The sequence below is a fragment of the Pinus tabuliformis genome, chromosome 7 (genome assembly GCF_031772625.1).
Source record: "Pinus tabuliformis cultivar Carrire ecotype Pingquan chromosome 7, CPIR1, whole genome shotgun sequence".
NCBI lineage: Eukaryota > Viridiplantae > Streptophyta > Pinopsida > Pinales > Pinaceae > Pinus > Pinus tabuliformis.
In genome coordinates this window covers 1,190,464,477-1,190,491,890 of record NC_142293.1, presented here as the reverse complement: position 1 = coordinate 1,190,491,890, position 27,414 = coordinate 1,190,464,477, and the positions used below count along the sequence as shown (strand labels likewise).

The 27,414-nt window shown below is 36.7% G+C and overlaps 1 protein-coding gene across 6 annotated transcripts; it reads right to left on the bottom strand.

Moving 5' to 3' along the window:
• Positions 1–17,280: 17,280 nt before the first annotated feature.
• LOC149251700 (homeobox-leucine zipper protein ROC2-like) lies at positions 17,281–24,791 on the bottom strand. 6 transcript variants are annotated; one of them, XM_089459529.1, is made up of 12 exons: positions 24,059–24,786; positions 23,486–23,685; positions 23,143–23,260; positions 21,258–21,446; positions 20,424–20,879; positions 20,047–20,148; positions 19,736–19,942; positions 19,350–19,524; positions 18,806–19,077; positions 18,446–18,541; positions 17,789–18,187; positions 17,281–17,555 (listed from the first exon to the last, which is right to left on the bottom strand). In XM_089459529.1, exons 1-11 carry the CDS (start codon positions 24,158–24,160, stop codon positions 17,813–17,815), a joined length of 2,292 nt encoding a protein of 763 aa, XP_089315655.1. In that variant the 5' UTR covers positions 24,161–24,786; the 3' UTR covers positions 17,281–17,555; positions 17,789–17,812. The 6 variants fall into 6 exon arrangements, with proteins under 6 accessions (XP_089315655.1, XP_089315657.1, XP_089315658.1 ...); XM_089459531.1 differs by having other exon boundaries at positions 17,281–18,187; positions 23,486–23,758; positions 24,059–24,791; XM_089459532.1 differs by having other exon boundaries at positions 17,281–18,187; positions 23,486–23,753; positions 24,059–24,791.
• Between the last annotated feature and the right edge of the window lie 2,623 nt (positions 24,792–27,414).

Below are 27,414 nucleotides of genomic sequence, written 5' to 3'. Positions count from 1 at the left end.
TCGCAATCTTGGCTGTCGTGCGCGCCCATCGTGCGCCCGTGCCCGGCGCCCATCGCACCATCACCCGAAGCCCTGACAACGCCCCTCGTGCAGGCGCCACCCGGGCCGCCTGCGCCCTCGCCCGGCAGTCAAGGCGATTCCGGGAATCGCCCTGCCTGCCGGGCGAGGGCGCGGGCGGCCCGAGTGCGCCTGCACGAGCCCCGCTCATGGGGCTGAGGGCGAGGGCGGAGGGTGGGTGAGGCGGGCGGGCGGAGGGCGGGTGAGGCCGAGGGCGGAGGGTGGGTGAGGCGGGCGGGCGGAGGGCGGGTGAGGCAGGCGGGTGGGCGGGTGAGGGGTCCCGGGGGTGGGTCGGGCGAGCGGGTGAGGGCGCCCAGGTGTGGGTCGGGCGAGCGGGTGAGGGCGCTCGGGGGTGGGTGGGGCTGGCGGGCGGGCGGGTGAGGGCGCCCGCGGGTGGGGGGGCGGGCGGGCGGGCGGGCGGGTGAGGGCGCCCGCGGGCGGGTGGGGCGGGCGGGTGAGGGCACCCACGGGCGGGCGGGCGGGTGAGGGCGCCCGTGGGCGGGTGGGGCGAACGGGTGGGCGGGTCGGGGCGGGCGCGGGTGGGTGGGGCGGGGGGGGTCGGGGCGGGCGGGGGCAGGTGGGGCAGGCAGGTCAGGGCGCCCGCGGGCGGGTGGGGCGGGCGGGTTAGGGCGCCAGTGTCGTGCGGGCGGGCGGGTCAGGGCACTCGGGGGTGGGTGGGGCGTGCGGGTGAGGGCGCCCGGGGGTGGGTGGCCCGCCCGAAGGGGTGAGGTGCCCGGGTGAGGGCGCCCGGAGGGGTTGGGCGGGCGGGTGAGGGTGCCCGGGCGGGCGAGCAGGTGAGGAGGGCGTGGGTGGTTCGACCAGAGGGGTGGGGCGGGCGGGTTAGGGTGCCCGGGCTGAGCCGGGCAGGCGGGTGAAGGGGGACGGGGTGTGTGGGCCGGGCGGGTGAGGGGGGGCTGTCAGGGCGCCCGGAGGGGCCGTGCAGGCGGGTGAGGGGGGGCGTTGTTAAGGCGCCTGGAGGGGCCGGGCGGGCGAGGGGCGGTGTGGAGCACCCACTGGTGTTAAGAAAATGAGGTTGACCGGGCCCACCATGCTCACGATTTTTCATGAAACTAATTTAATATGAAAGTTTTCAAAAAAAAAAATTAACTTACCTTTTAATTGCGAGAATTCTTCGTTGATTATGTTGTTGATAGCGATTTAGCTGCTCCACAAATTCATGACCTCTTTCAACAATTTTCAGAAAGCCTTGATGCGATGTTAGTAATAGTGATAATGAAATTTTAATATGTAAGTGAAGTTACAAGGATGTTTTACTGTACGGTTAATATGGGATAATTTGTTTTACAATATTATAAAGTGAATATTATTGATTTGTTTTACAACGGGTTGAATGTGGGATAATTTGTTTTAAAATATTTTAAAGTGAATATTGTAGTATTGGAAAGTGAATATTATATGGTTTAACTATTATAATAATTGTAGAAGTTGTAGTGTACACTTTTAATTATGATTTCATAAAAAAAATTAGTTTACATTTTCCAATAAATTGTAAAACAAAGTAATAAAGGTAAATAAATTTAACAGATCTTTTGGAGGGAAATATTTTCGCGAAACTTTTTGGAGGGAAATATTTTCGCGAAAATTTTTGGAGGGAAAATTTCATTCTTTAAGCTATATAATATCTTTAGGAGACTCTCCATTTGTATCATTCAACATCTTCTATTTGAAAGGGATGGATTGTTCTGATAGTGAAGTTTCGATTTATACACCATCAACTTCTTCATTGCGTAACAACTCTATTCATATTGATGAACATAGCGGGAATTCTTCCACTATGAATAGAAAGTCACTTCTTCCACTTAGTCCTGATTCTAAGGACTATGAGAGCAGCACTGATGAAAGAGGGGATGGAGAATTTCAAATAAATAAAGAGTCATAGATTCCACTTAGTCCTACTTCTAAGGACTATGAAAGCCGCAGTGATGAAGAGCATGATGGTGAAGTTCAAAAGAACAGAGTGTCACAATGTCCACTTAGTCCTAATTCTGAGGACTATGAGAGCAGCAGTTTTGAAGAGCATGATGGTGAAGTTCAAAAGAATGGAGGGTCACGGTGTCCACTTAGTCCTAATTCTGAGGACTATGAGAGCAGCAGTTTTGACGAGCATGATGGTGAAGTTCAAAAGAATGGAGTGTCACGGTGTCCACTTAGTCCTAATTCCGAGGACTATGAGAGCAGCAGTTTTGAAGAGCATAATGGTGAAGTTCAAAAGAAGGGAGTTTCACGGTGTCCACTTAGTCCTAATTCTGAGGACTATGAGAGCAGCAGTTTTGAAAAGCATAATGGTGAAGTTCAAAAGAAGGGAGTGTCACGGTGTCCACTTAGTCCTAATTCTGAGGACTATGAGAGCAGCAGTTTTGAAGCGCATGATGGCAAATTTCAAAAGAATGGAGTGTCACTGTGTCCACTTAGTCCTAATTCTGAAGACTATGAGAGCAGCAGTGATGAAAAGCATGATGTTGATTTTCAAAAGTATGGAGTGTCAAAGTGTCCACTTAGTCCTAATTCTAAGGACTATGAGAGCAGTAGTGATGAAAAGCATGATGTTGATTTTCAAAAGTATGGAGTGTCACGGTGTCCAGTTAGTCCAAATTCTAAGGACTATGAGAGCAGCAGTGATGAAGAGTGGGATGATGAAATTCAAAAGATTGGAGTACCACAGTGTCCACTTAGTCCTAATTCTGCGAACTATGAGAGCAATAGTTATGAAGAGCATGATGATGAATTTCAAAATAATAGAGTGTCACTGTGTCCTCTTAGTCCTAATTCTACGGACTATGAGAGCAGCAGTGATGAAGGACAGGATGATGCACTTAGTCCTAATTCTAATGAGTATAAAGGTAGCAGTGACAAAGGACGGGATGTAGCATCTTCAATAAGTAAGTCACATTTTCAACGTAGTCCTAATTCTATGGACTATGAGAGTAGCACTGGAAATGCGTATGAGGAAGAATATCCATTAAACATCGAGTCAGATTTTCCATTCAGTCTGAATTCTAAGGACTACGACAGTAGCACTGAAGAAGCAGAAGATGAAGAATATCCTCCAAGTCAATATTTGAAAAGCAGAGATGATCATAGTGTGGATAACATTCCTCTTAATGATGATGAAAAGCCTTATACAAATGATGATCAAATGATGGAGATGTTGCCAAGAAACATTGTATCAAGGAGTAGGAGCAGACCTTTTCGTATCAATGCAAGTTGTTCTAGTTATACAAGGGGTAGAGCAGAATATCTGACGAGAAGAAGTTCTATCAGTGCTCTCATTTCAAGTGAATGTTGCCAAAAAGATTGCTTGAAACATATGGATTTCAAATTTGCATTAGAAAGCAAGAAGAGATATTTGTCAATGAATAAAAGCATGCAAAATTCATATTTAGTTGGGTGCATGCAATCTACATTGTCAGGTTATGATTATCATATTGGGACTTTTTTTATCTGTAGAAAAGGTTTCAAAATGTTTCATTCGATTGGGAATTTTCGTCTCTTGAGAATTCAAGAAAATTTGGAAAAGGATCCCACATTTTATTCAGGAGTACGTCATAAAAGACAGTTTGGTCCATTATCAAATACTGCAATGTCATGGATGAAAGATTTCTTTTCAAAGCATGGAGAGTGTATGCCAAATGGAGAGACAATACATATTCCAGATAATTTTTCAAGACGAGAAATCTACAACTTATACAAAGAATATGCAGAAGGTGCTGAGGGACATGGCCAGTTTATTACATATCAATATTTTGTGAAGGTATGGAAGAAAGAATTCAACAATGTCCGTATTCCTAAGAAGACAAGGATGGGGATTTGCAGTACATGTGCTTCTCTTAAATCAAAAAGGGACAAAAGTGAAGGCTTAGAAAGAGGTAAGCGTTTATAACTTTAACTTTTAAAATTGTATAGTCATCAACTATGAAAACATATTTCTTAATGAATCTCTTTTATGTTTTGTAGATTTAATTGTCAAACAACTTCAGGAGCATCGCGAACAACAAACAAACGAAAGGAAGAAGTTGTACAAGCATCGAAAAAAGTGCTATGATAATCCGAATAAATATTTGGGTTTGATAATTGATGGTATGGACCAGAAGAAAACACTTTTACCACATTTTGTTCGCACACCCAAAAATTTACAGGAGGAAAACTTTATTCAATTTCACTTGGTCAGTTGTATGGTCTTCAATGGGAAAATGTTGCCAAGGGTGTACTTCACAGCTCCAAATATTCATAATGATGCAAATCTGACCATAACTATAATTCATGATGTGATTTCTCATTGGTCTGGTAATCTTCCTGAAGTTTTGTATCTACAATTGGACAACACTTGCCGTGAAAACAAAAATTAGGTTGTTTTTGGATATCTAAACATGCTTGTTGAATTGGGAATTTTTCAGAAGGTAAAGGTTGGTTTCCTTCTTGTTGGGCACACTCATGACCATATTGATCAGATGTTCAGCCGTTTTTCAGTCACATTGAGGAGGAAGGAAGTTGGTAGCTTGCCATCACTGATTGAATGTATTAAGAAATCATACAGCCAGAGCCTACTTTTGATGTGTTGGAAGAAACTATTGACATGCGAAGGTTTATTCTGGGATCATATGGTGAGGGGAAATGCATTGAACAACTTAATGACATTAGCTTCCAACATCAATTTCGTATCAAAAAAATTGATGGGAAAACACTAATATGGGGCAAGAAGTATTCAACTACTACAGAATGGGCACCGTCATCAGGATTGCAATTTTTGAAGTTCATTCCAGATCATCCAATATTTGCATCAAAAATATTGTTATTACAATCAGTTGGTGAAGTTCAGAATGCACGTAGACAGAACAGGGCTATAAATTATTCTGATTGCCTCGAAGAAATTAAAAAAAGTATTAGATATACATATGAGTACTTTGACATTGCTGATTCAGTTTGGTGGGAGTCGTTTTTCAATAATCAAAGTGATATCATTTCGACAACAATAAATGAAGATATACCTTTGAAAAATCCATTTATTTGGCCACATAATGTGTCGAATGAACATGAGGAAGTAAACATTGTTGAACAACAACAATCTCAAGGTATTATTAATTCTTCATAGGCAGAGGAAAGAGAGATGTATATTGGTTCCAGAAGATCTCGTGCACAACGTGAAGCCATGGAAGACCTTTATAGGGGTTCAGTACAGGATATTAAGGAGGGTTGTATGATTGCAGTGCTAGCAGATGGAGATCCCAATGGCTATCCATTTTGGGTTGCTAAAGTTATAAAGGTCTTTACAGAAAATGAGGATGTTACAAGTGTTGAAGTACATTGGTATGCCACAAATACACACCCATTCAATGGTGTGTATAAGCCAGAGATGGTAGTTGACAAAAAAAATGGCGGAAAAAGAAAAAGAAAGGGTACAAATGTAAATCGCCACCGCACAGACATATTAAAATTGGAGGATGTAGACATACTTGTTTATGACTTCAATTTAACAAAGAGTGGAACTCTTCGCTTCAAGACGATAGAGATTCTGAAAAGGTTGTTACCAGAAGGAACAGTGTTGACATGGGAGTCACCTGAAACCAGTCGTAGATCTAGAAGAATTTTGAAACCTGAAATGTTGGGCATGTGGACTCAGATGGGGCACTAGTTGATGAAAGGGAAGAATATGGAACATCTTCGTCAGCATCTAGTCACTCATCTGAAGATGTGAATTCTGATGGTGTGCCAGAAAACATGAGTGATTTTGAATAGTTGTTTAAGACAGTTTATATAACTGATGTATGCATCGTATCTTCAAATAAAATTAATGTTTTCCATATGGTGTTAAATGAGAAGTTATGAGGCATTTTTATGTTGTTGGATTATATATCTTAGTTATGATAAATTTTATTGTTTAAAATATCTACAATGCAATATTAAATTAGAGATATAAAATATGTTTTATTCAATATACAAATAATGACTTTTGAATGCATTTAGTGATGTAATTTGTTCATAATGTCATGGTTTTTTTTATTTTATAGTTGAAAAAAATTTCAATTTTTTTTGTATCTAGCATGTTATGGTTGAAAACATGTTAAATTTATACTTAGGAAAGAAAAATGATATTCTACCAAAAACATTAGTGTGTTTTTTCCCGCATAAACAACTTTGTTTGACACATAGAAATTTGGTTTTATTAGCATTTTTTTTAAATACTGAAAATTGACCCTAAAAAAAAAATCATTGTTCCAGTGTCATCAGTTTCATTTTGAAGCTATATTTTGCACGAAAATTTCATAGTAAATTTTGTAGTCACTGCCAATTTTAAAACATGTTCAAAATTGACGCCTAAAAAATAAAAACATCATTCCAGTATACACACTTTTCGTTTTGAGCATTGTTTTTTATGTTTTTTTGGGGTTTTTTGGCCAGAGTTCCCGTTTTGAGTTTATAGTTCCCGTTTCAAAGTTTACATTGTTATTAACACACTATTGTTGGCCTAGTTTATCTCCTCACCTCCTTCAACTTAGGGCTACCCATACTTGTCCTATCAAGACTATTCACCCCAAGGAAAAGAAAGCTAAAACTTGAAAGACACTATGAATTACAAACCATGCAAAACCTAGAAAATGAAATTTTATCTCAATCTAAAGTTGAAATACAACTAGAGGAAAATTCAAAGTAATATTAATGAAAAAAAAAGAGGAGTTAGGGATTGTATAGGGAAGGTAAGTGATAAGGAGTTAGGGATTGTATAGTCAACACAATGAAATTTACCCACATGGAGGACCTTGCTCGACCTCGAAGTATCTTAGTTAGATTCATTGGCTCAAACCAATAAAAAGAGATTCAAAATTGTAACTCCCAAAGGTTGGAATTTCCCCTACATCACTGCCAAAATCAATCCATATTACCAATATCCATAGAAACCATATTCAATGAGCATAACCAAACAATTTGAGGATATTTAATTGTCTAGTATTTCTTGCGAGAATTGAAAACATTACATTGATTAACCACAACCAATCCCATTCAAAGCAAGTGTGGGAGCTAGAAAAGCTATGTCTCACTGACCATTCCATATTGTTTCCAATAATTTGATTGAAGAGTGTGCCTATTGCTTTGAGGGAAATTTGATAATATGATAGTCATTATGCCATGGGATTAAGATAATACCATTGACATCATTTATAATTGATATTTCAGGCCCAAGGGAGGAAGTTTCCTTGGACCAATGATTTACTTCATTATTCAGTTCTTGTCTAATATGGTAAAATGGGACTCGACCGAAATTTATGAGGATTTGCTTAATTATAAAAATAATAAATTTCAATTTGTCTTCCCTAATGTTGGATGTGTCAATCATAGCTTTGATTACTAACATCAAATCCCATAAAATTATCAAGGTTTTGATTCTCTCTTTCATAGAAATGGAAAGATACTACCACAATACGAATTCCTCAATGAGACTAATAGATACACTTCTTAGTCCCTAAGTGTAGTAATAAACCTTATTTCTTTTTGGATCATGTAGAATCGATCCATTAGAAAAATTTTGAGGTCAAAAATGGGCACCAAAACAAAATTATACAACCAAAATCAACATTATAAAAACCAATCAAATTCAATGCAATGATGTCAACCATGGGGGATGATTCACCATTTTTGGAGTAAAAAAAAAAACTACTTTTTCAACTCTTATTTTCAATTTATCTCCCCACAATTTTACTAAAATTTCGTGAGGGAGCACTCGTTGGATGTGGAATTTAATTACTCATCTAAAAAATACCTATGTTGCATACTTTTTATGGACTCTGCTACACGAAAAATGAGAAATACATGAAAAATGTTATTGCAATCACGTTTTTTCATATATTTCTCATTTTTCGTGTAGCAGGGTCCATCGAAAGTATGTAACATGGGTACTTTTTGGATGAAGAATTCAATTCCACATCTAGCGAGTACTCTCGCTCGAAATTTGAGTGCAACTATGGGGAGAGAAGTTGAAAATGTAGTTTTTCTTCTTTTCCCTCTAAAATTTGATGAGATACTCTAATCTTATTTTATTATTTCCACTATTGTTCTATAATATTCCTCAAGGGGGGCATTTTAGACCTCAAAATTTCTCTAATGCAACACCTTCCACCCCTATATTACTCTTGGAGTTTCCATCAAAGTAAATTATTTAAGACGACTATTACAGCTTCCACTCCAAAAATTCAAAAGAATTTGCCCTAATCATCCCAAGGGTATTATGATGGGCTCTTTTGATGATATTGGGGGTGCTAAGTTGATTTTACTTAAACTGAGACATGAAAAATTCATCCACTATGTCAATATTGTGATGTGTGATTGTATTCTTTGTTGAAAATCTCAATAAAAAGGGAGATGGTCTCTGAGGTGTAGGTTTTAACCCTGTATAGAAATTACCTGCAAACGAATTCTTAAAAACAGAAATTATATATTGGCGAGAAACTCAAAACAAATACATAGAGATTTTCCCTTGGATTCAAACATTGGGACTACGAAATTGATTTTTCATTATGTTCCTTTCAATGTTACAATACATGTATATACATGTCGAAGCATTCATAAACCCCAATCCATTAATCCTATATTAGAACATAATAGTAGTTCCCTTGACTGGATCTACATGATACCATGGGCAGAAAACCATCCTGCCCAAAACCATGTGCAAAATCTACACACAAAACCATAGGTAGGCTTGCCCACCTAATATAGGATCCAGCTAGTCGTGAAAAGAATATAACACACCCAACATTCTCTCACTTGTTGCTTTCTTTCCACACAAGGGGTCATATGAGAGCTTAGTCATTGGTCCAGCCCTGCAATGCCCATTGTTTCTCTATACCAAGAAAACTTCTCAGCGTTCAAAAACTACATCAATGCATCTGCACATTCTTCAAAGTGTCCACCTTTACCAGCAACACATTTTTATCCTCAACCATATCCCTTACAAAGTGATACTAAACATCAATGTGCTTTGTATTTGAATGATAAGCAGGGTTATTTGCCAAGAAAATTTCACTTTCGTTGTCACGGTCTATCTTTATAGCTCGTTGTACTAACCCCATATTTGAACAAAATCTCTGCAACCAAACTGCTTCCTTACTTTTCTGAGTGGCTTCCGTGTATTCTGCGTCTGTAGTTGAAAGTGTCACTACAGACTATTTCTTGCTCATCCAACTGACTGCTCCTCCAAATAAATTAAACACATACCCACTTGTAGATCTTCTCTGATCTAAACCTCCAGCCCAATCTACATCAACAAAGCCACAAATGTCCAAAACGTTGTCCAATCTTGGTCTTCCTTGGTAGAATGGACCATAATGACTAGTGCTACACAAATACTTGAAAACATGCTTCACTATTGTCCAATGCTCCTTCCCTCGTTTTGACATAAACCTGTTCAATACTCTCCCTGCATGTGTAATGCATGGTCCAGTACAAACCATTGCATACATCAAGTTATTGACTGCACTTGTGTATGGAACACGGGACATGTCCTCTTCATCTTTTTGTGTCTCGGGACATTATTCAGCAGATAACTTTACACTTACAAGAATAGGAACCTTCACTGATTTACTATCTTGCATATTAAGCCTCTGCAGTATTGTCTCGACATATTTCCTTTGATTTAACCAGAGCTTCCTCTTTGCCCGATCTCATATAATTTCCATGCCCAAAATATAGTTTACATCACCGAGATCCTTCATGTCGAATTTGGAGAACAATTGGGTCTTCAAATCATGGATAATTTTTTTGTCATTTCCAATCAGCGACATATCATCCACATACAAGACCAGATAAATAACATGGTCACCAATTAATTTACAATACACATAGTGATTCGCTTTGTTTTTGGGAAAGCCAAGTCCCTGTATAAATGTATCCAATTTTTGATACCACATCCTTGGTGATTGTTTTAACCCATACATAGACTTTTTTAACCTACATGCTAATTCTTTCTTTCCCTTCACCGCAAAGCCTTCAGGTTGTTTCATGTAGATCTCTTCTTCCAGATCCCCATGAAGAAATGTTGTCTTCACATCCATCTGTTCTACCTCAAAATCAAAAGCAGCAGCAACAGATAAAAGTAATCTAATAGAAGTTACCTCGGAAACAAGAGAAAAAATATCACCAAAATCAATTCCCAACATCTGGAAATAACCTTTTGCTACCAACCAAGATTTGTATTTCTTCACCTTGCCTACTGCACTCATTTTCTTCTTAAACACCCATTTTCTTCCAATGGGTTTCCTTCCATCTGGCAACTCCATTAGATCCAAAGCCTCATTTTTGTCCAAAGATGTCATTTCATCAATCATGACCTCTTTCTAGAGTTTTCCATCCTCGGAATCTATTGTTTCCCTGATAGTTCTGGGATCATCATCAGTAAAATATCAGGGAAACCATGTGAAATCCATGCACAAAACCATAGGTAGATCTGTCCACCTAATAGAGAGTCTAGTTAGTCATGGAAACAATATACCACACACCCAACATGAGGTAATTTTTATTGCTATGCTTTTCTCATTACTAAAAATGTTCTTATTTCTAGCGAGTTAGAATTGGATAAGAAATTTTGGGAGACCTTCCTAAAATATTTTTAAAATAATCTTATCTTCAAATTTCCCAATATAAAATTTCATCCAGCGCTTGAAGAATTATTCCAAGTGTGAGACCACATTACTCCATGATATAAACAATCAACCACACAGGACCGAACTTATATGACCTAATCAATGGTGGTTTAGGACCTAATGTCATCTCTAAAACTATAATGGAAGAACTGGGACGTTCTTGTATTAATGATGTGCCTAGAACTATGCTTTCTTTTAATAAGCAAAGGCAGTGAATTGTTCGAAAGATTAAACATGTGACTTTAGTCCTTTTCTCTAGTTGAAAATAGTAGCGAGAGAAGGTCCTTCTTGAATTGTGCCTTAGTCAAGAATGGCCGCGAGTTGTCTTCCTTTTTTCAAGAACAAGTTCATAAGAGAAGAATGAGTTAGTATGTCCATGATAATCGATATTCCATACACTTCAATCATATTTCAAGCAACATTAACTACCATTGCATAAGTAACAATTAAACATCACATTTATGCCCACGGTCCTGCTTCTTGCAGAGCTAGTATAATGGACTACATGCAACTAACAATGCAAATTAGTGCATGGATATCAGCAAAGTAACAAATTATTAAATATAACATACAAGTCTGCATGATTCACATTTTTTCTAACTTTGAAACACAATTGATTTGACTTATGGCAATGGAATATGTCAATGTTTAGATAATCACGGAGTAATGATATATGTTAGGGCTACAACTAATTTATTTAGACCAACTTTTAACACCTAAACAATATGTTTAGATAATTTCTAAAAAGATTTACTTGCCCATGATTGATCCCATCAAGTCCAAGTGTTGAACATGGAAACTCTGATACCACCTATAACCAACCCCATGGGGGTGGCTGCTACTATTAATCTAACTCCCCGTCTCTGTTGGAAGAATGATATAATGATAGTTTTTTCTTTTCTTTTCTTTTTGTCTCTTTTCTTATGTTCATTATGTCTTCATAAGTTTTGTTTTTCACTGAAGTCTCCACTCCCTTTATAACATGTGTGTGTGTGTGTGTGTAGAAATATGAAGGGGCCCCTCCGATTAATTTAATCTCCCCAGTGACTATCACTAGATGCCATGTTGCTCTATCTGCATATCCCTCCCTTAACCCTCAAATTCGACGGTCAAAATTGGCCTAGCAGATTTACGGCTTGCACAGAAGTGTGGCCCCACATTGGTGTCATGAGGAAGCGGGCACGATATGATCTACACCATCATTCTCAATAAGTTGATCAACGACGTGCGCAGGGGGTCCATCCCCAGTGACATCACACCAAAGAGGGTGCGCAGGCCATCATATCATTGGCAATGATCCTCCATCATTGATCCATGCTTAAGGCCCCGCCTAATGTCACATCCCATTTTGCCTTAAAATTCTCATAAATACGACGACCCACATCGTTTTGTTCTTCTGATCTGTGGATTGCATTGGGGTAACATGCATGACAGTTAATTTTTGCAAGGGCTGTCACAATCCGGGCTCCAGGTCATGGTTATGGGGCCCACACCGGATAGCGCACGTCAATCACATTCCATCCAATGGCCAGGGATGATTGTGCCACCCACCCTCCTCCCTATTGCCCTCATGGGGGGGTTTCACAGTGCCCTCTCCAACGTCTGATCGTCAACATCTCCATCGTCCATTCGAGCATGGCTTTGCCCCCAAACACAACATGTGGGCACGTGGAGTTATGACCTAGAGGCCTTCGGTCAATGTCACAAGGGCATAACTCCCAACCCCAACGATGATTTCACTGCATGCCTTGACCTTAAACATTCCAAGGCAATGCGTCCCACTATGATTAAGGGAACCAATCCCACGCTGACACATCACGGGTTCTAGAAACCATGGTCTCCCACTAATGGGTAATCACAGATGAGTAGACCAATTAAAGGACTAGTATGAGGATTTTCTCCCACAGACTCATTATACACCAAATCTTCCTTATTTCAATTTGATGGTATTTAAAAAAAAGGAAATTTATTCAGCCAAGGTTAAATAGACTTCTCCAGTGCGTAATCACACTACCACCATATTACCAACTCATAGTGGCTACAAGGTTGATATTAATGAATGTATGTATATGTACATATATATTGATTTATGTAAATTCCCATATCACGCATACAAATCATTAAATCAACTCTCAGACACAATAACCAATTTGACATAGTTTCTCATTCCTTTGATTTGCTATTGCACACCATGCATAAATAAGACAATCAACACGAATTGATAGAAATAGTTTGTACTTACATTCCTAAGCACAAATCACTTAGTGCAAAGCTTATCTTGGATTAAAATGAATGTGGGAAACTAAATATGTTCAATTGAATTTAGAACAAGAACTCTCAACCAAACCATAGACAGTTGCAACCAATATCACTTAAAACAGTGGCCCCCGAGTCAGAGTCCAATTATTGAGGGTCTTGCTTTATAAATCAAAGCATCAACTACTAGATGAAACAAGGACTTCAAAGGGTCTCTTTCCTCCACTAGCCAACCACTCAACAATCAAGTGAAAACACATGGAATCCAAAGCCCAATTGCCTCCACCCCATAATGCCAAGGGAACCCAACAACTAAATCTCTACCCTTCAAATAAAAACATAGTGGTTCCACACACTTAAGGGAATCCAAAACCCACTATAAAACCAATTAGCAAAAAAGTTTCAGAGGTTCTCCCTCCAAGAATCCAAGGACACAATCCTCCACCCATAACACTAAGTGAATCTAGAAAAAGCCCATCCCACCCTCTAGCTTTATAGGGAGTCCAGAGGCATTGCTCCTCACCAAAGAGAAACTATCTATATGCCAAACTTGCCCATTAAATTCAATTCAATGTCTTCCCTTATTTTCTAACTCTTGGAATTAATGTCTTACAAACTCCTCATTAATGCCTTTCAAATTATTCAAATTTGAATTACAACAAATATTAATATTTTTTATACTTCTAATATATATGTTTTAAATATATTTATTTTAATAAATTAAAATTAATTCAAATATTAACTCACTGAATAAATAAAAACTTAAACAAATTACTTTCCAAATTATTTTTTTAATTTATTATTTAGTGGTAAAAATGTATTTGTAAAAGACATATTTCTAATTGCCATGAAAGCTCTCTAAAACCTAGTATAAGATAGATGTGTAAGTGTAATATAAGTAATGTAAACAATTTTAAGTCATTCAATTAAAAAATAATAAGTTAAAAGTGATATGGGTATAAGCTCCATTAATAATTAAAAAGTTATAGTAAACAAAAAGTTAAAAGTTATAAATAAAAAGTCAAAAATAATATAAAGCTGATATGGGGATAAGTGTAAACATTTAAATATTGACTCAATTAATAATAAAGAGTTCAAGTATTAAAAATAATAAATATTTTGATTTCATATGGGGATAAGTGTAAACATTTAAATATTGACTCAATTAATAATAAAGAGTTCAAGTATTAAAAATAATAAATATTTTGATTTGATTTGATTTTTAATTAAATGTAAGAGGTAAAAAGTTCTAATTACTTTCGAGATATATCTAAATCCTCCATCCTCACAACTACCAAAAATATTCCCATAGAAATATCTTCCAATTTTAATTAAATTAAAAATAAAAATGCTTTTATATATAAAGACGTGAAACTTACATAATATAAATAATATCAGTAAGAACCATAAGTTTTTTTAATTGTATTTTCATTGGTTTTTCATTGTAGCATTTTCATTGACACAAATGATCCAAAATATAAGTTTAATATTTTACAACCAACTCAGTCTTTTAATTTAGATACTTTCTTAAACACAATACAAAGAATCAAATTTAAGAGGGAGAGGAGCAACATAGAGGGAGGGAAATAGTGATAGGGCTAGAGAGTAAAGAGAGGAAGAGAAAGGGAGAGAGAGCATAGCAAGAGAGAGAGGGAAAGAAGAGAGAGGAGATGAAAGGAGAGGAGATAGATAGGGACAAAAGGGTACACAAAGATGGAGGGGAGAGAGATATCTTCCAATTTTAATTAAATTAAAAATAAAAATGCTTTTATATATAAAGACGTGAAACTTACATAATATAAATAATATCAGTAAGAACCATAAGTTTTTTTAATTGTATTTTCATTGGTTTTTCATTGTAGCATTTTCATTGACACAAATGATCCAAAATATAAGTTTAATATTTTACAACCAACTCAGTCTTTTAATTTAGATACTTTCTTAAACACAATACAAAGAATCAAATTTAAGAGGGAGAGGAGCAACATAGAGGGAGGGAAATAGTGATAGGGCTAGAGAGTAAAGAGAGGAAGAGAAAGGGAGAGAGAGCATAGCAAGAGAGAGAGGGAAAGAAGAGAGAGGAGATGAAAGGAGAGGAGATAGATAGGGACAAAAGGGTACACAAAGATGGAGGGGAGAGAGAGAGAGAGAAAGACAAGGAGGGAGGGAGATAGTGACAAAATGTGAGAGAGTGAGAGATAGGGCGCAAGAGAAAGGGAAAGAGGAGAGGAGAAGAAAAGAAAGACAAATGGAGAAAGGTGGATAGAAAGGAGACGAAAGATAGAAAGAGAGTGAGGGAGTGAAGGGGAAGAGAGAGAGGAAGGGAGACAGAGATATAAATAGATCTAGAAAGTATGCGTATATGTTTACCGGGTAGGATAAATAAGAAATAAGAAAGAGACAAATATAGATATTACATAGTATTATATAACCAACCTAAATCCATCCTAAACGTAAATCTATCAAGTGCCTAAAAGATCAAAACTCTCCTTAGAGGTGCAAATTTTTCTAGAGATGCAAACATTTTCTCAAGTTTTGAACTCAAAAAAATATTTACACCTCTAGAGATTTTATCCCTCTCAAATATTTCTCAAGTTTTGCATCAAAAAAAATATCTACACCTTTAAAGATTTGATCCCTCTCAAAGCTTGATAGATCCAAAATTTAGATAAATCTAACAATTAAATGTATTTATAAAAAGCATGTATACGCTAAATTTATTCATTTTTATTAAAATTAAAAATAATATTTAATAAATAACTTAAAAATAATTTTGATCAATTAAAAATAATAAATATATTAAAATAACTTGGTAAACAATTTTTCTATTTGATATATTAAAAAATAATACATATATTAAAGTAACCTTGTAAACCATTTTACTACTATTCAATGTTTAAATTAAAAATAACATATATATTAAACTTTGTAAACCATTTTCTTTTAGTTAAAAATTCTTCATATATTTACTTAGAAAGAAAATACAATAACACTAATTTTATTTCTATGAAAATCTCTCCTTTAAATACTTTTTCTAATGTCTTAAATGCTAAAAATCCACATCCAGGTCTGTCAAATGTTAACCATGTGAACTCATAATAGTTTGTCAAGCACTTTTTTTAATTATACCTTTACCTCTAATTAAACATTCAACTTATAAACCCTTTGCAATAATTCACATCATCGTCTCATAAATTACTAAATTGAAAAATAAGTATTCAATTTCAAACACTTTCTCTACGCTGAACCAGAACTAAACACTCAAACTTCAACTTTCTTTTTCTTTGTTTTTGCACCAGAATTAAACACTAAAACTTCAACTTTCTTTTTCTTTGTTTTTCACCAGAATTAAACACTAAAACTTCAACTTTCTTTTTCTTTGTTTTTGCAGCAGTGCGCCTCTTCACCTACCTTGTGAAACCCTAAATTGAAAAGCAAGGGATCACTTTAACCATTAATTCCCATAAGGTGGTCAAAAATGCGTGGCGGCCAGAGTTCATTGTCGCTGCCTTGACCAATGCAAAGTTGGTGAGTACGAAACGTTGCATTAAATGCAAGCAATGCGTTGAATTAAGGTTATCCAACCTAACTCGGTCATGTGTACAAAGGAGCGTTTCAATTTTATGGTCTCGTTAAACAACAAGAGTTGGCCTGTATAAATCCTTGCAATAAATGCAATAAATGCGCTTGTTATAAACACGAGTTATACACCCACGTAGTTAAGAAGCTCGACGCTGTAAATTTCTGGGTCACACAGATGGCAGCTCAAATATTAAATTTGAGAGGTCAACCTCGAGATGCGTGTAACAATACGATTTAAATGAACCCCGAGTTCGACGATTTGTGCCAAAGTTTTCATAGTTGTACATAATGTAACAATATTATTTTTGAATTGAAAAGGATGAATGTGCACAGATCCAGAATATTATCATTCATCATCAATGGACAAATATTTGAATATCTCAAAAAGAAAATCCCTCCCAAAGCTGAGAACTGGGCATTTGCTACACATAGCTTTTTATCCAACTTTTTATCTTAACGTTGCATGCATGGTTATAGAATGTAAAACTGAAAGGAAATTGGCCCAAATTGCCCTCACGTAAGAAAGATCCACAAAAAAATGAAACTAATGATACGACCATTAACAAATGAGGTGAATCATTCAAGCAAGCTAGGTTTTATACACTTCTTGATTGATGTGTATGGCAGCATGAAAAAAAATTATGAACAGGATGGAGTCTTCTATATTCCTGGAAAATTCAAAAAAGTTCAAATCTATAAAGTTATTTCATGCAAAAACATAGAAAATAGAAACAAATTGGATGTTAAAAGAGTTGCAGGAGATGAATTTTTATATCAGAAAGAACAAAAGCAACTTGCATGGCTTTGAATTAAAGGAATACAAAGGATCCCTGACTTTACAAACAATTATAGGCAAGTTTTTTGTGCTTTGTAGCTGGTTGAAAGTCAATACCCGAACCACTACCCTTGCATAGTGGTGAAGTAGGTGCATAAGCACGCTTCTTACCATACCACAGGGCAAGGTACATATGTGGTGCGCTCTTGACTTTCGCAGGAAGACAGCCCCCTTCCCTGTTGCATGAAAAATATACCCCATATGTCAATAAAATATTCAGTCTAAACTCAATCTCCAATCTAAGCTCAAGGGTTTACTAGAATGTCATCCATGAATATGGGAAGGCATTCCTAGGGTTTTTCCCATCTTTCAAGTTTTCCCAATCTAAAGATCAGCTCTGATGAGAAGTTGGCAAGGTGGACAGCAAGAATGCAAGCTTCTGCCCAACTAAATTTAAACATAGATATACCTGAATAGCTAGAAGTCTTCTCTTTCATGGATTCTCACGAGTAACAGCAGCTTTAATCCTGTCCACAGTGCATGAAATGAGACTATTCACTGTTGCAACAGACCCCAGGGATAATTTAGCCGTTGGCACAGAGTCAACCAAAATTTGAAAAGCCACAGTGAGTAAAGATCCTCCACTGCCTAGGTCGTTAATGCCTGAATTGGTAACTGCCATGCACTTTGGCCCATCTGGTAAAATTGCAAACCCAGATGGCAGAAGAGCCACATAATCTGGATCACCTCCACTGAGCACAACATTCATGGCAACAATATCCACTGGAGCATAAATTACGAACGACCCAGATGCATCTGTGCAGCTCTCCTGAAGTATAAGCATATTACTTTGGTTGGAATTCACAGTCTGCACCAGTAACAGTGACATTAGAATTAAATCCATGTTCTTGGAGAAAAATGATTTTGATCAGTTGATTATTATCTTTACCCATCCTTCTCACTATATGGGGCTAAACAAAATATGAAATGTCATGGAACCATATTCTATATATTTTTCAAATGATTTATGATTCCACTATGTCTAAGCAAGAGATATCATATAAGTTCCCTATTCAATGGTACCTTATCAATCAAATTTAATCTATAGATTTGTAACATGACTTACATTAACACGTAGAAGAGATACACAATTCCCAGGATCTTGTCCGTTGGCAATGTGATCGACTTCTTGAACCAACCCTCCATTAGATAGTATATCCCACTGTCAATCAACAAGATTTATGAGTATTGGTGTTTGAAATTGTAAGTGGAATTGTGCCAAATTTGTTTTCTAACCAAATCTATCTCATATTATAGTTAATTCCTACATCAATTCTATCTAATTATTAAAGGATTAGAGAATAAGTTCATGAGAATGACACAGACCTATGGTGTCTCCTAAAAAAGGGCAGTCCTGCATCACTTGGCCGTGTAAAATATAGCTACGATTACCTTAGACGGTACTTTGTAAATGGAAGAAGAATACCTCATTTCTGGAATTTTCGTCTCGAAGGAAATCAAACACTTTTTTGGGGGGCACAGGCAGCCAGAGGGATGTTGCAGCACTAAGAATAATTCCGGGAGGCCTGCCTGGATCATCTACACTCTTTCTGGTCATCACACGAACGTCTTCTGCACCGCTTCCAGACAGAGTTGTCCAAGTATGTGCAGTTGATGCACTTACACCAGCGCAGAAGCTTGTGACCATGCGCTCAGCTAACTTAAGTATGCTCTTTCTTCCTTCAGGGCTAGGTATAACTTGAAACAAACAAGAAAAAGGGTTCAGTAACATTTCAGAAGAATTTTTAGATTGATGTAATCATAATTAGTAAGAATTAGCTCAATTGGTTCAACCATCCATTCACGACATGTTGCTTAAATTGATGTAATTATAATCCTCAAGAATTGGGTCAATTTGTTGAACCATCCATTCGACACATTGTTGCTTAACCGATTCAAATCAGCTTTGAAAACAGAAAAAGGAAACTGATGAAACTGTACAGAGAAGGTAGAACCAGGGAGAACCCTACCCCCAAGGTCCCTTGATGGGATATTGCTAGCCAAGACACTTGCTAGACGCTCACATTGCCTCTGCAAAGTTGCTATCCATCGTTTTGCACCAAAAGCCATACCAGAATTTACCAGCTGACGATAGATATGGTGCACTGCCCTGTCATCAGCTTCAACATGCTCCACCCAAGTCACCTGTTTCATTTAAGCAGCACCAAAACCTTTTTACCATATGAGACTAAAAACCCTAAACAAACATTCCTATTTCAAAGACAACCAAGTATGAAAATTAATTAGTTATTCTCCTTTATTGCCCCATTCCATTCCTCCTTGAAACTTAATAACAGTGTATTGACCATATGAAAAATCAAGCAAAACAGTAACAGATATGAACTCTATCTCCTGCCTTAGAATAGCTATTTGGCATCTCTTGAATGAGACAACCAGATGGTCGCCTTCGGCATCTTATCACTGAAGAAGAATTCCCTCGTAAACTGTCCAGAGAGACATCAACAACAGCCCATATTGTGTCTGAGTGCTGCTTGCAATATCTCACGAAGTAATTTTCCCGAGTTGGCACTAATGGAGAGGGTACTTGAAACTCTGCATGCATCTATTTTGCATGAACACCACAACCAGAAGTTATGACAAGCCATGAAGATATGTCACAGAAGCTTTTCCCCTAGTATGGAATGTTATGAAAATTAAGTTGTTTACCACTTGCAAAGCACCATTGTAGTTGCCTGCAACGCCTGTTGAAAAAACATCCACGGTAACTGGTCGTGATACAATGCCAGGAAACATGCCTGCCCATTGATTCTTCAAAACAAGATTGAAAATAAGAATTTGATTAAAGATGGTGAATTTGAACGGGATATAACAACAAAACCACATAAATTCATAACATCAAAGATTTAAAATTAAGTCTTTCCTGACTAAAATTGTTTAAAAAAATTTCTTACAAATCCATCTCTTTAAGATTTCTTTTTGTGAATTTTGAAACCAACTAATACGTTTCATCATAAAAACAAACATCAAAAATATTTAAAACCATAAAATTATTAATCAAAACTTATAAAACAGAGATTATATACCACATCCATTAGAGTCTCAACCATATTAATAGCATTCATGATTACAACCGCAGTCTCTCGAGATGCTTCAGCCTTTAATCCATAGGGCCTTGGGCCTATGCCTCTGGGAAAGGTGCGAATATATTCCTCTTCATTAAGAATATCAGTGCCATCCTCCGGACGTGAGGACCATAGGGGTTCCCCCAGTTGTGCCATTCTCACTAATTCTTCCATGGCTGCAACAGCTAACTCTACAACCATAGGTTTTTCACCTTCTGTAGGACCAACAAGAGACCTGTTTCCAATTTCTCCCCCTGATGACGATCCATAGATATCTGGCCCTATGTTCGGCTGCACACCATAGCTTCCCACTGCCAGATCAAGATTCGAACGAGGGAGGGAACTGAGAGGTGATGGCCCGAATGAAAGCAAGGGCTTGCCCACGTACTTGGCAGCTATACCAGATATTCGATCGATCTGCACAAGCCATTCAAGCCCCTTCAAATCACATGCACCCGCTAAATCTGAAAAAAGTACAAACAAAGTATATCCTGGAAAGCCACTTGAACCAATTCCGCTTTAAAAAAAAATTCGAAAACCACTAAAAACATGGGTTAAGTTCTATCTTTTCATCTCAATGGTACATATGTCATGATGTTAATGGGTTGGTAAAGGGTGTTTATGTTGTGAAGTATTGTGTAAATTCTGAGAATTTGCTTAAAAAAAAATTATAATTAGTTACACAAATATAAAGTAAATTATGAAATTTAAAATTTAAAAAAATTTCAGAAAAATCTATGCTACCAAGATTGGACCTTCATATAGTCACTGCATGCTACAAATTTGGAAACCTACCTCCTCTCTGAGCCTTGCATTTTCCATCCGCAGTTGTTGTTCGTCGAATGACATCTCTCCCAAAGCTGCTGGACCTCCACAGTTAGGACAGGAAGCATTGTTTAGTGCCTCTCTGTACCGCATATTCTCTGATCTGAGCTTCTCATTCTCTGATCTCAGCTGAGTGTTCTCGTGGCGCTCGTGTTGAGTCTGAATAATCCCAAAAATATAGAAGTATAGTACAGTTTCAACCAAATATAAACAAAAGCATTTACATATATACTTTTCTATTCCATGGAAAATTTCGAAGTTCAAATTCACTATTTGATTAAATTTCTCATTCCCACCCCCCTCCGAACTATTCACCGATTCAAAAATAACAGTCATCCCAAATTTTTGGAGTTAATTCCAAAATTTCAGGAGTTAATTCATAGTCAAATTTAGCCATTGGACTGCTAATATTCATCGAAAAGTTTTAGAATTAAATTTCATTTTTGTGCTTAAAAAAACCAAAAAAAATCCAAAACTATACCAGGAATTAAAAAAAATATATTTACTTAAATATCATCCAAAAATATTTACTAAAATTTTCATTTTTTTTTCCAAAAACGATTCTCTGATTCAAAAATAATATTCATCTACATCTACACCATTAAATTGTTCTCTAATTTATAAAATAATAATAATAATCAATCACTGATTTAGAAGGAAACCTATACCATAAAATTATTGTATAATTTCACCAAAATTTGAGTACTCACAGGAATATAACAAAATATAGTTGAGAATTTAAAATTCAAAAGACATTCTCCTAATTCTACCGTTAGTTAAGTGTGGATCCTGGTTGGCAGACTGAAACTCTGTTGATAAGCTTGTAAAAAATCAATTTCATTAGAATTTGATTCCTCTTACAGAAATATAGCTAAATATAGTTGAGAATTTAAATATCAGAAGAGATTTCTCCTATTTTACCGTTAGACAACTGTGAATCGTGGTTGGTCGACTACAACTCTGTAGAATTTAGCTTTAAAAAACTCTATTTCATTAGAGTCTGAGTACTCTCACGACAATATAACTAAATATAGTTGAGAGTTTAAAAATCAAAGAGATTCTCCTATTTTACCGTTAGATAAGTGTGAATCCTGGTCGGTCGACTACAACTCTGTACAATTTAGCTTTAAAAAAGTCAATTTCATTAGAATTTAAATACTCTTATAAAAATATAGCTGAATAGAGTTGAGCATTTAAAAAATAAAAGAGATTTTCCTATTCAACAGTTTGATAAGTGTGAATCGTTGTTGGTTGACTGCAACTTTGTTGTTTAGCTTGTAAAAACTCAAGGGATTATGGTATCTGGTGTGTGGAAGCCTAATAGGGATTTGGAATTTTGCTATTTGCATAAGTTATTTAGCACTAACCAGGGTATTTGTTGCAACTTTGATTAATGCAAGGTGCAAATATGAGTATGATTCGGAGATCTTAGATATGATTTTGATATTCATTCTAGTTTAGTAGTCTTCTTTTAGCCAAAAACTCCAAAACACCATATATACAAATTTTGATATTCATTCTAGTTTAGTAGTCCTCTTTTAGCCAAAAACTCCAAAACACCATATATACAAATTTTTACCCTGCTTTCTGAAAAAGAAATGTGATAAATCTTTATTTATGTTGTATTGTTCTGTGACTCCTAACCAAAGTTGGCAGGCATGCTACAAATAAAACATCCTCAGTCTGAAACTGGAATAGTCGGCCCCGTATCAAGTACACAACTTTTCTTCCTCGTACACAAATTTCATTGTGGTAAAATAAACAACCCGATATGTTTGTTCTTCCCATTTAAACCAATACCTGCCAATTGACAAAAGGAGAAGCAAAACCAATCAGCCAAAAAATCATGGCGTACCTTCATCTGAGTGCGTTTATTCTGGAACCAAAATTTGACTTGCAGAGGTTCCAGGCCAAGTTCTCTACTGAGCTCTTTTCTCTGCTTGTCATCTGGGTGCGGACATTCTTTAAAAAACCTGCAACCCAAGACGAATATTCGCAGGGAGAACATTATTGATATTCCTGCAAGACGCTTAAGTAGATTTTTTTTAACACTTTTCTATTCTCCAGGAATCCAAGAGGTCATCTCGTTATATAGTCAACCTTACAAAAAGCTTTCAAGGAACCGAAGCAACAACAATCCATCCCCACCCCTCAACCTACCAAACACTAGAAAACTACCGAATATTATTACAACTTACATTTCCATCTCTTGAATTTGGTGCTGAGTATGGCGATGATATCGCTTTTTGCGAGGCCTGCGTTCGCCATCCTGATCTTCTCCAGACGCCCCTTCAACGTTGTCGCTGCCCGATTTGCTCTCAAACTCTTCTTCTCTTATTTTAGCAATCTCACTATCAGCTGTTTGGCTCATATCGAACTGTCCTTCCGCCATATTCGGCTGAATCAAACCTAAAAACCGTCAAATCTGTGATACCCTCGATCACATATCTCTACAATTCATAGCACCTGGCCTACCACAACATATAACACCCAAAACAAACATATGTACACACTTCTCATCCATGAACTTTTTGGCATTATAATGAACAACATTGTGGTACTATACATAATATGATAACATGAATTCTAACTGTGGAAATCTATATATTTAAAATATAAAAAATGGAATTGGATAAAACCAATAAGTTAAGTTAAGTCATAGATTCCACACCTTACTCAAATAAAACTATCTAGAATGGAAAAATGAGAATGTATTTCAGCGAAAAAATTCAAATATGATGGAAAACTGAGAGTTTAGAATAAGCACCGACCTGTGCAAGTGATAATCCGGAAGAGGTTGTATAGCCAGCTTTAGTATGACGAGCCATCAAAGGGGGCACATGTCTAGCCGGGATCATAAAACCAGCCGGCATATTGATAAAGTCAAACCCAGCAATCCCTGCTTTCTGCCCACACAGTCCACTGCTAGTTCAGTTCTTCACAACAAAATCCCTAGGCCTAAACACACCAGCAGGTCTCATAAACCCTAATTTCTTATATATAGGCCCAAAAATAGTAGTCAGGAGTCAAAAAGCTCAAAAAAGTGTTCTACACCAATCTTGTTTGGGGGACAACAACAACAAGATAAACGTGAGCACTAGGGGCACCAAGTATTAGATCTGGGAAACTGGAATGTCAACAGGTGGAATAATAATAACATGGTCACTCTCCCTTCTTCTCCTGCTTCCCTTCTCCTCTTCAACAACGGCCCTTGAGACAACAAAATCTGCAACATAACAAGCAGAAGCTCAGCGGGCCATTGCAAAACCTAGAGACACGGGATACAGCTACCCTCACTCCAAGATTTTGGCTGCAAGGCAAAAGATCTGCAATTGATACTGCAAGATTAGATTCAACTACCCATGATGGCGCAGAGAACGAAGAAAGGAAGGAAAAAATGAAAAAAAGAGAAAACCTGCAGAAATCAAAGAGGGGGGAGAGGGGGAGAACAGGTGGACTAGGAGTGATGTGTGACTGTCAGGGGAAGATGGAGAGGAGCAGTAATTGCCGAGGGGGTAGAGGAGCGAGAGCATTTAATGCATGGGCGCTCTAATTACACAAGAGAGAGAGAGAGGTGATCAGATCTTTAATCTTTTGTGAGAATTGTTATATGGTGGAAAAAAAAATCTGTGTTCCTGACGGCTACCAAACCAAATGCCCACAAATTTTACAAAATCTCATTTTAACGCATAATTTGGCGTGGCGTGGTGAGTAACAGCGGAAACAATAACCGCAACAGCATTAAAATGCGGCATCAAAGGCCAGCCAAGCGCTTCCAAGGACGACGTTGATATTGTTGTTAGGCATTGGATTCTTTTTTCTGTTTTTTGTTTTTGCTTTTTTTTTAATCGATCGATCAATAAATGCGGCCTCTCGGATAAATTTAATTCCTGCCTTTCAACCATCTCGTCGTTGCTGCGTGCGTAAACTTTTCTCATTGCATTGACTGTCTCCCGCGTTTCATTCGTTCTTCCTCCTTCCATTATTTATATTCCCTCGTTGCCCCTTTACGTAACAAGTAACTCTTTGCTGCTATCACTAATACGACTCTGTTCTTCCACCGACTCTTACTGCGCCGTCTCGCTATGCCTACCTCAGTTGTATATATCATTATCTCATATATATATAGATATATCTGCTATGTCTTTATTTTTAATATTCATACTAATATATTATATATTTATATATTTTTTAAAATTATTTATGTTGGGTTAAGACTTGGTTTTCTTCGGATGTAAAGAAACACGTTAACTTCTAAGACCCAAAGGTATCTCGCACGAGTGAAACTCTGACCCAAAGATATCTGGCACGAGTAAAACTCTGACCTCTGATTTTCCCTTGATTCGCGGTGATGAATTAGCAGCTAGAAAAGAAACAGGTTAACTTCTAAGACCCAAAGGCATCTCGCACGAGTGAAACTCTGACCCAAAGATATCTCCCACTAGTAAAACTCTGACCTCTGATTTTCCCTTGATTCGCGGTGATGAATTAGCAGCGAAAAATAATTGTTTCACTTCCAGTTTGACAAGTAAATTATGATAAATTTTCCCACGTATTAAATATATATATGGATCATATATATTTTAAATTATTATTTTAAATGCAATAATAATAAATTCTATATAAAATTATTTTATAATTTTATGTTCTTAATTTATAATTATAAATAATGAAAAAAATTCTTATAACCAATATACTTCTAATTATTATATATTTTTAACTATATAAAAGTACTTATAATTATTGATTTTCAATTAATAATTATAAAACTATTTTTTATTATAAAATATGATTTTATAACTTTAATGGTAATAAATTACAGAAAGTACACCCAACAAAAATACTATATACACCAAAACATAACCCCACACCATTAAATCAATATCCAGTGTTTTCATATTACACCAAAACATAACCCCACACCATTAATTCAATTTCTATTAATTCAATATCAAGTGTTTTTATATATACCAAAACATAACCCACACCATTAATTTAATTTAGTGTTTTTATAGAAGTTGTTTTTAGTGCAATGCTTTGGACTTTTTCGTGAGGTGAAATCTTGATTTGAGTTATTTAAATTGGTTTTTTATTGTGCAAGGATTACCTATTAAGCTTGTGATTTCAATAAATTTCTGCTTAGCAATTAGACCAGAAAAACCCACCAAAAAAATTTTCAAAAAATCTTGCTAAATACAACTGGGTTTTTATATACACCAAAACATAAACCCACAGCATTAACTCATTAATCTTTTAGGGACTTGCACTCCTCAAAACTATTATAATTATAAATGTATATACAAAGTCAACTTTGAATGGTTAATTAATTGTTTTTCAGAAAGAAAAGCATTATATTTATATTAAGGTAATATATACATCATAATTCTGATGGGTTTTATGTAACAAGATCGCCACTAAGAGGTCAATATTTTAGGAGAAAACAGCATAGCATCTTGAAAAGGAAGAGTTGTAGCATCACATAGGAACATATTGAAAACTTGAGGAAAAAGACATCACCATTATTGACTCACTGTACTTCAGGAATAGGAAAAGAAAAAGAAACCCACAGCGTTTCTGTTTACAACCTTCAGTGATCAAAAATATAAACTGTATACCCTCCAAGACGTGCAGCAGTCATGAGATAGGAGGATAGAGTGTCGAGACAGAAGACAGCACATATTTGGAGGAAATGTTTGAGTCCTCAAAAAATTTTAAATTCCTCCATTTCCAGAGGCATAATTATTCATTATGAAAAATAAGAAATGATTTTAATGGAAGCAAGGTATTAGTGATTATTAATTAAGTTGTTTTAAGGACATATTATATAGATGAAATGGTTTTTATCGGAGTATTTTTAAATATTAATCAAAATCCTTTTAGGGATTTGAAAAAATTAAGTTGTTTAATTTATAGAATTTCAGTGCATAGAGGTTTTTTAGGCGTTTGAATGTATTTATACCTTTAAAAGTGTATTTTAAATAACAAAAAATCACAATGTTACTTGAAATTGTATAGCTATATTAGAGTGAAAAAGGTTATTTCATAAATTATATTATGCATATTTATAATTATTAATTTTTAACTAATAATTATGAAATAAGTAATCTCTATGTGCGTCTTTTTGGAA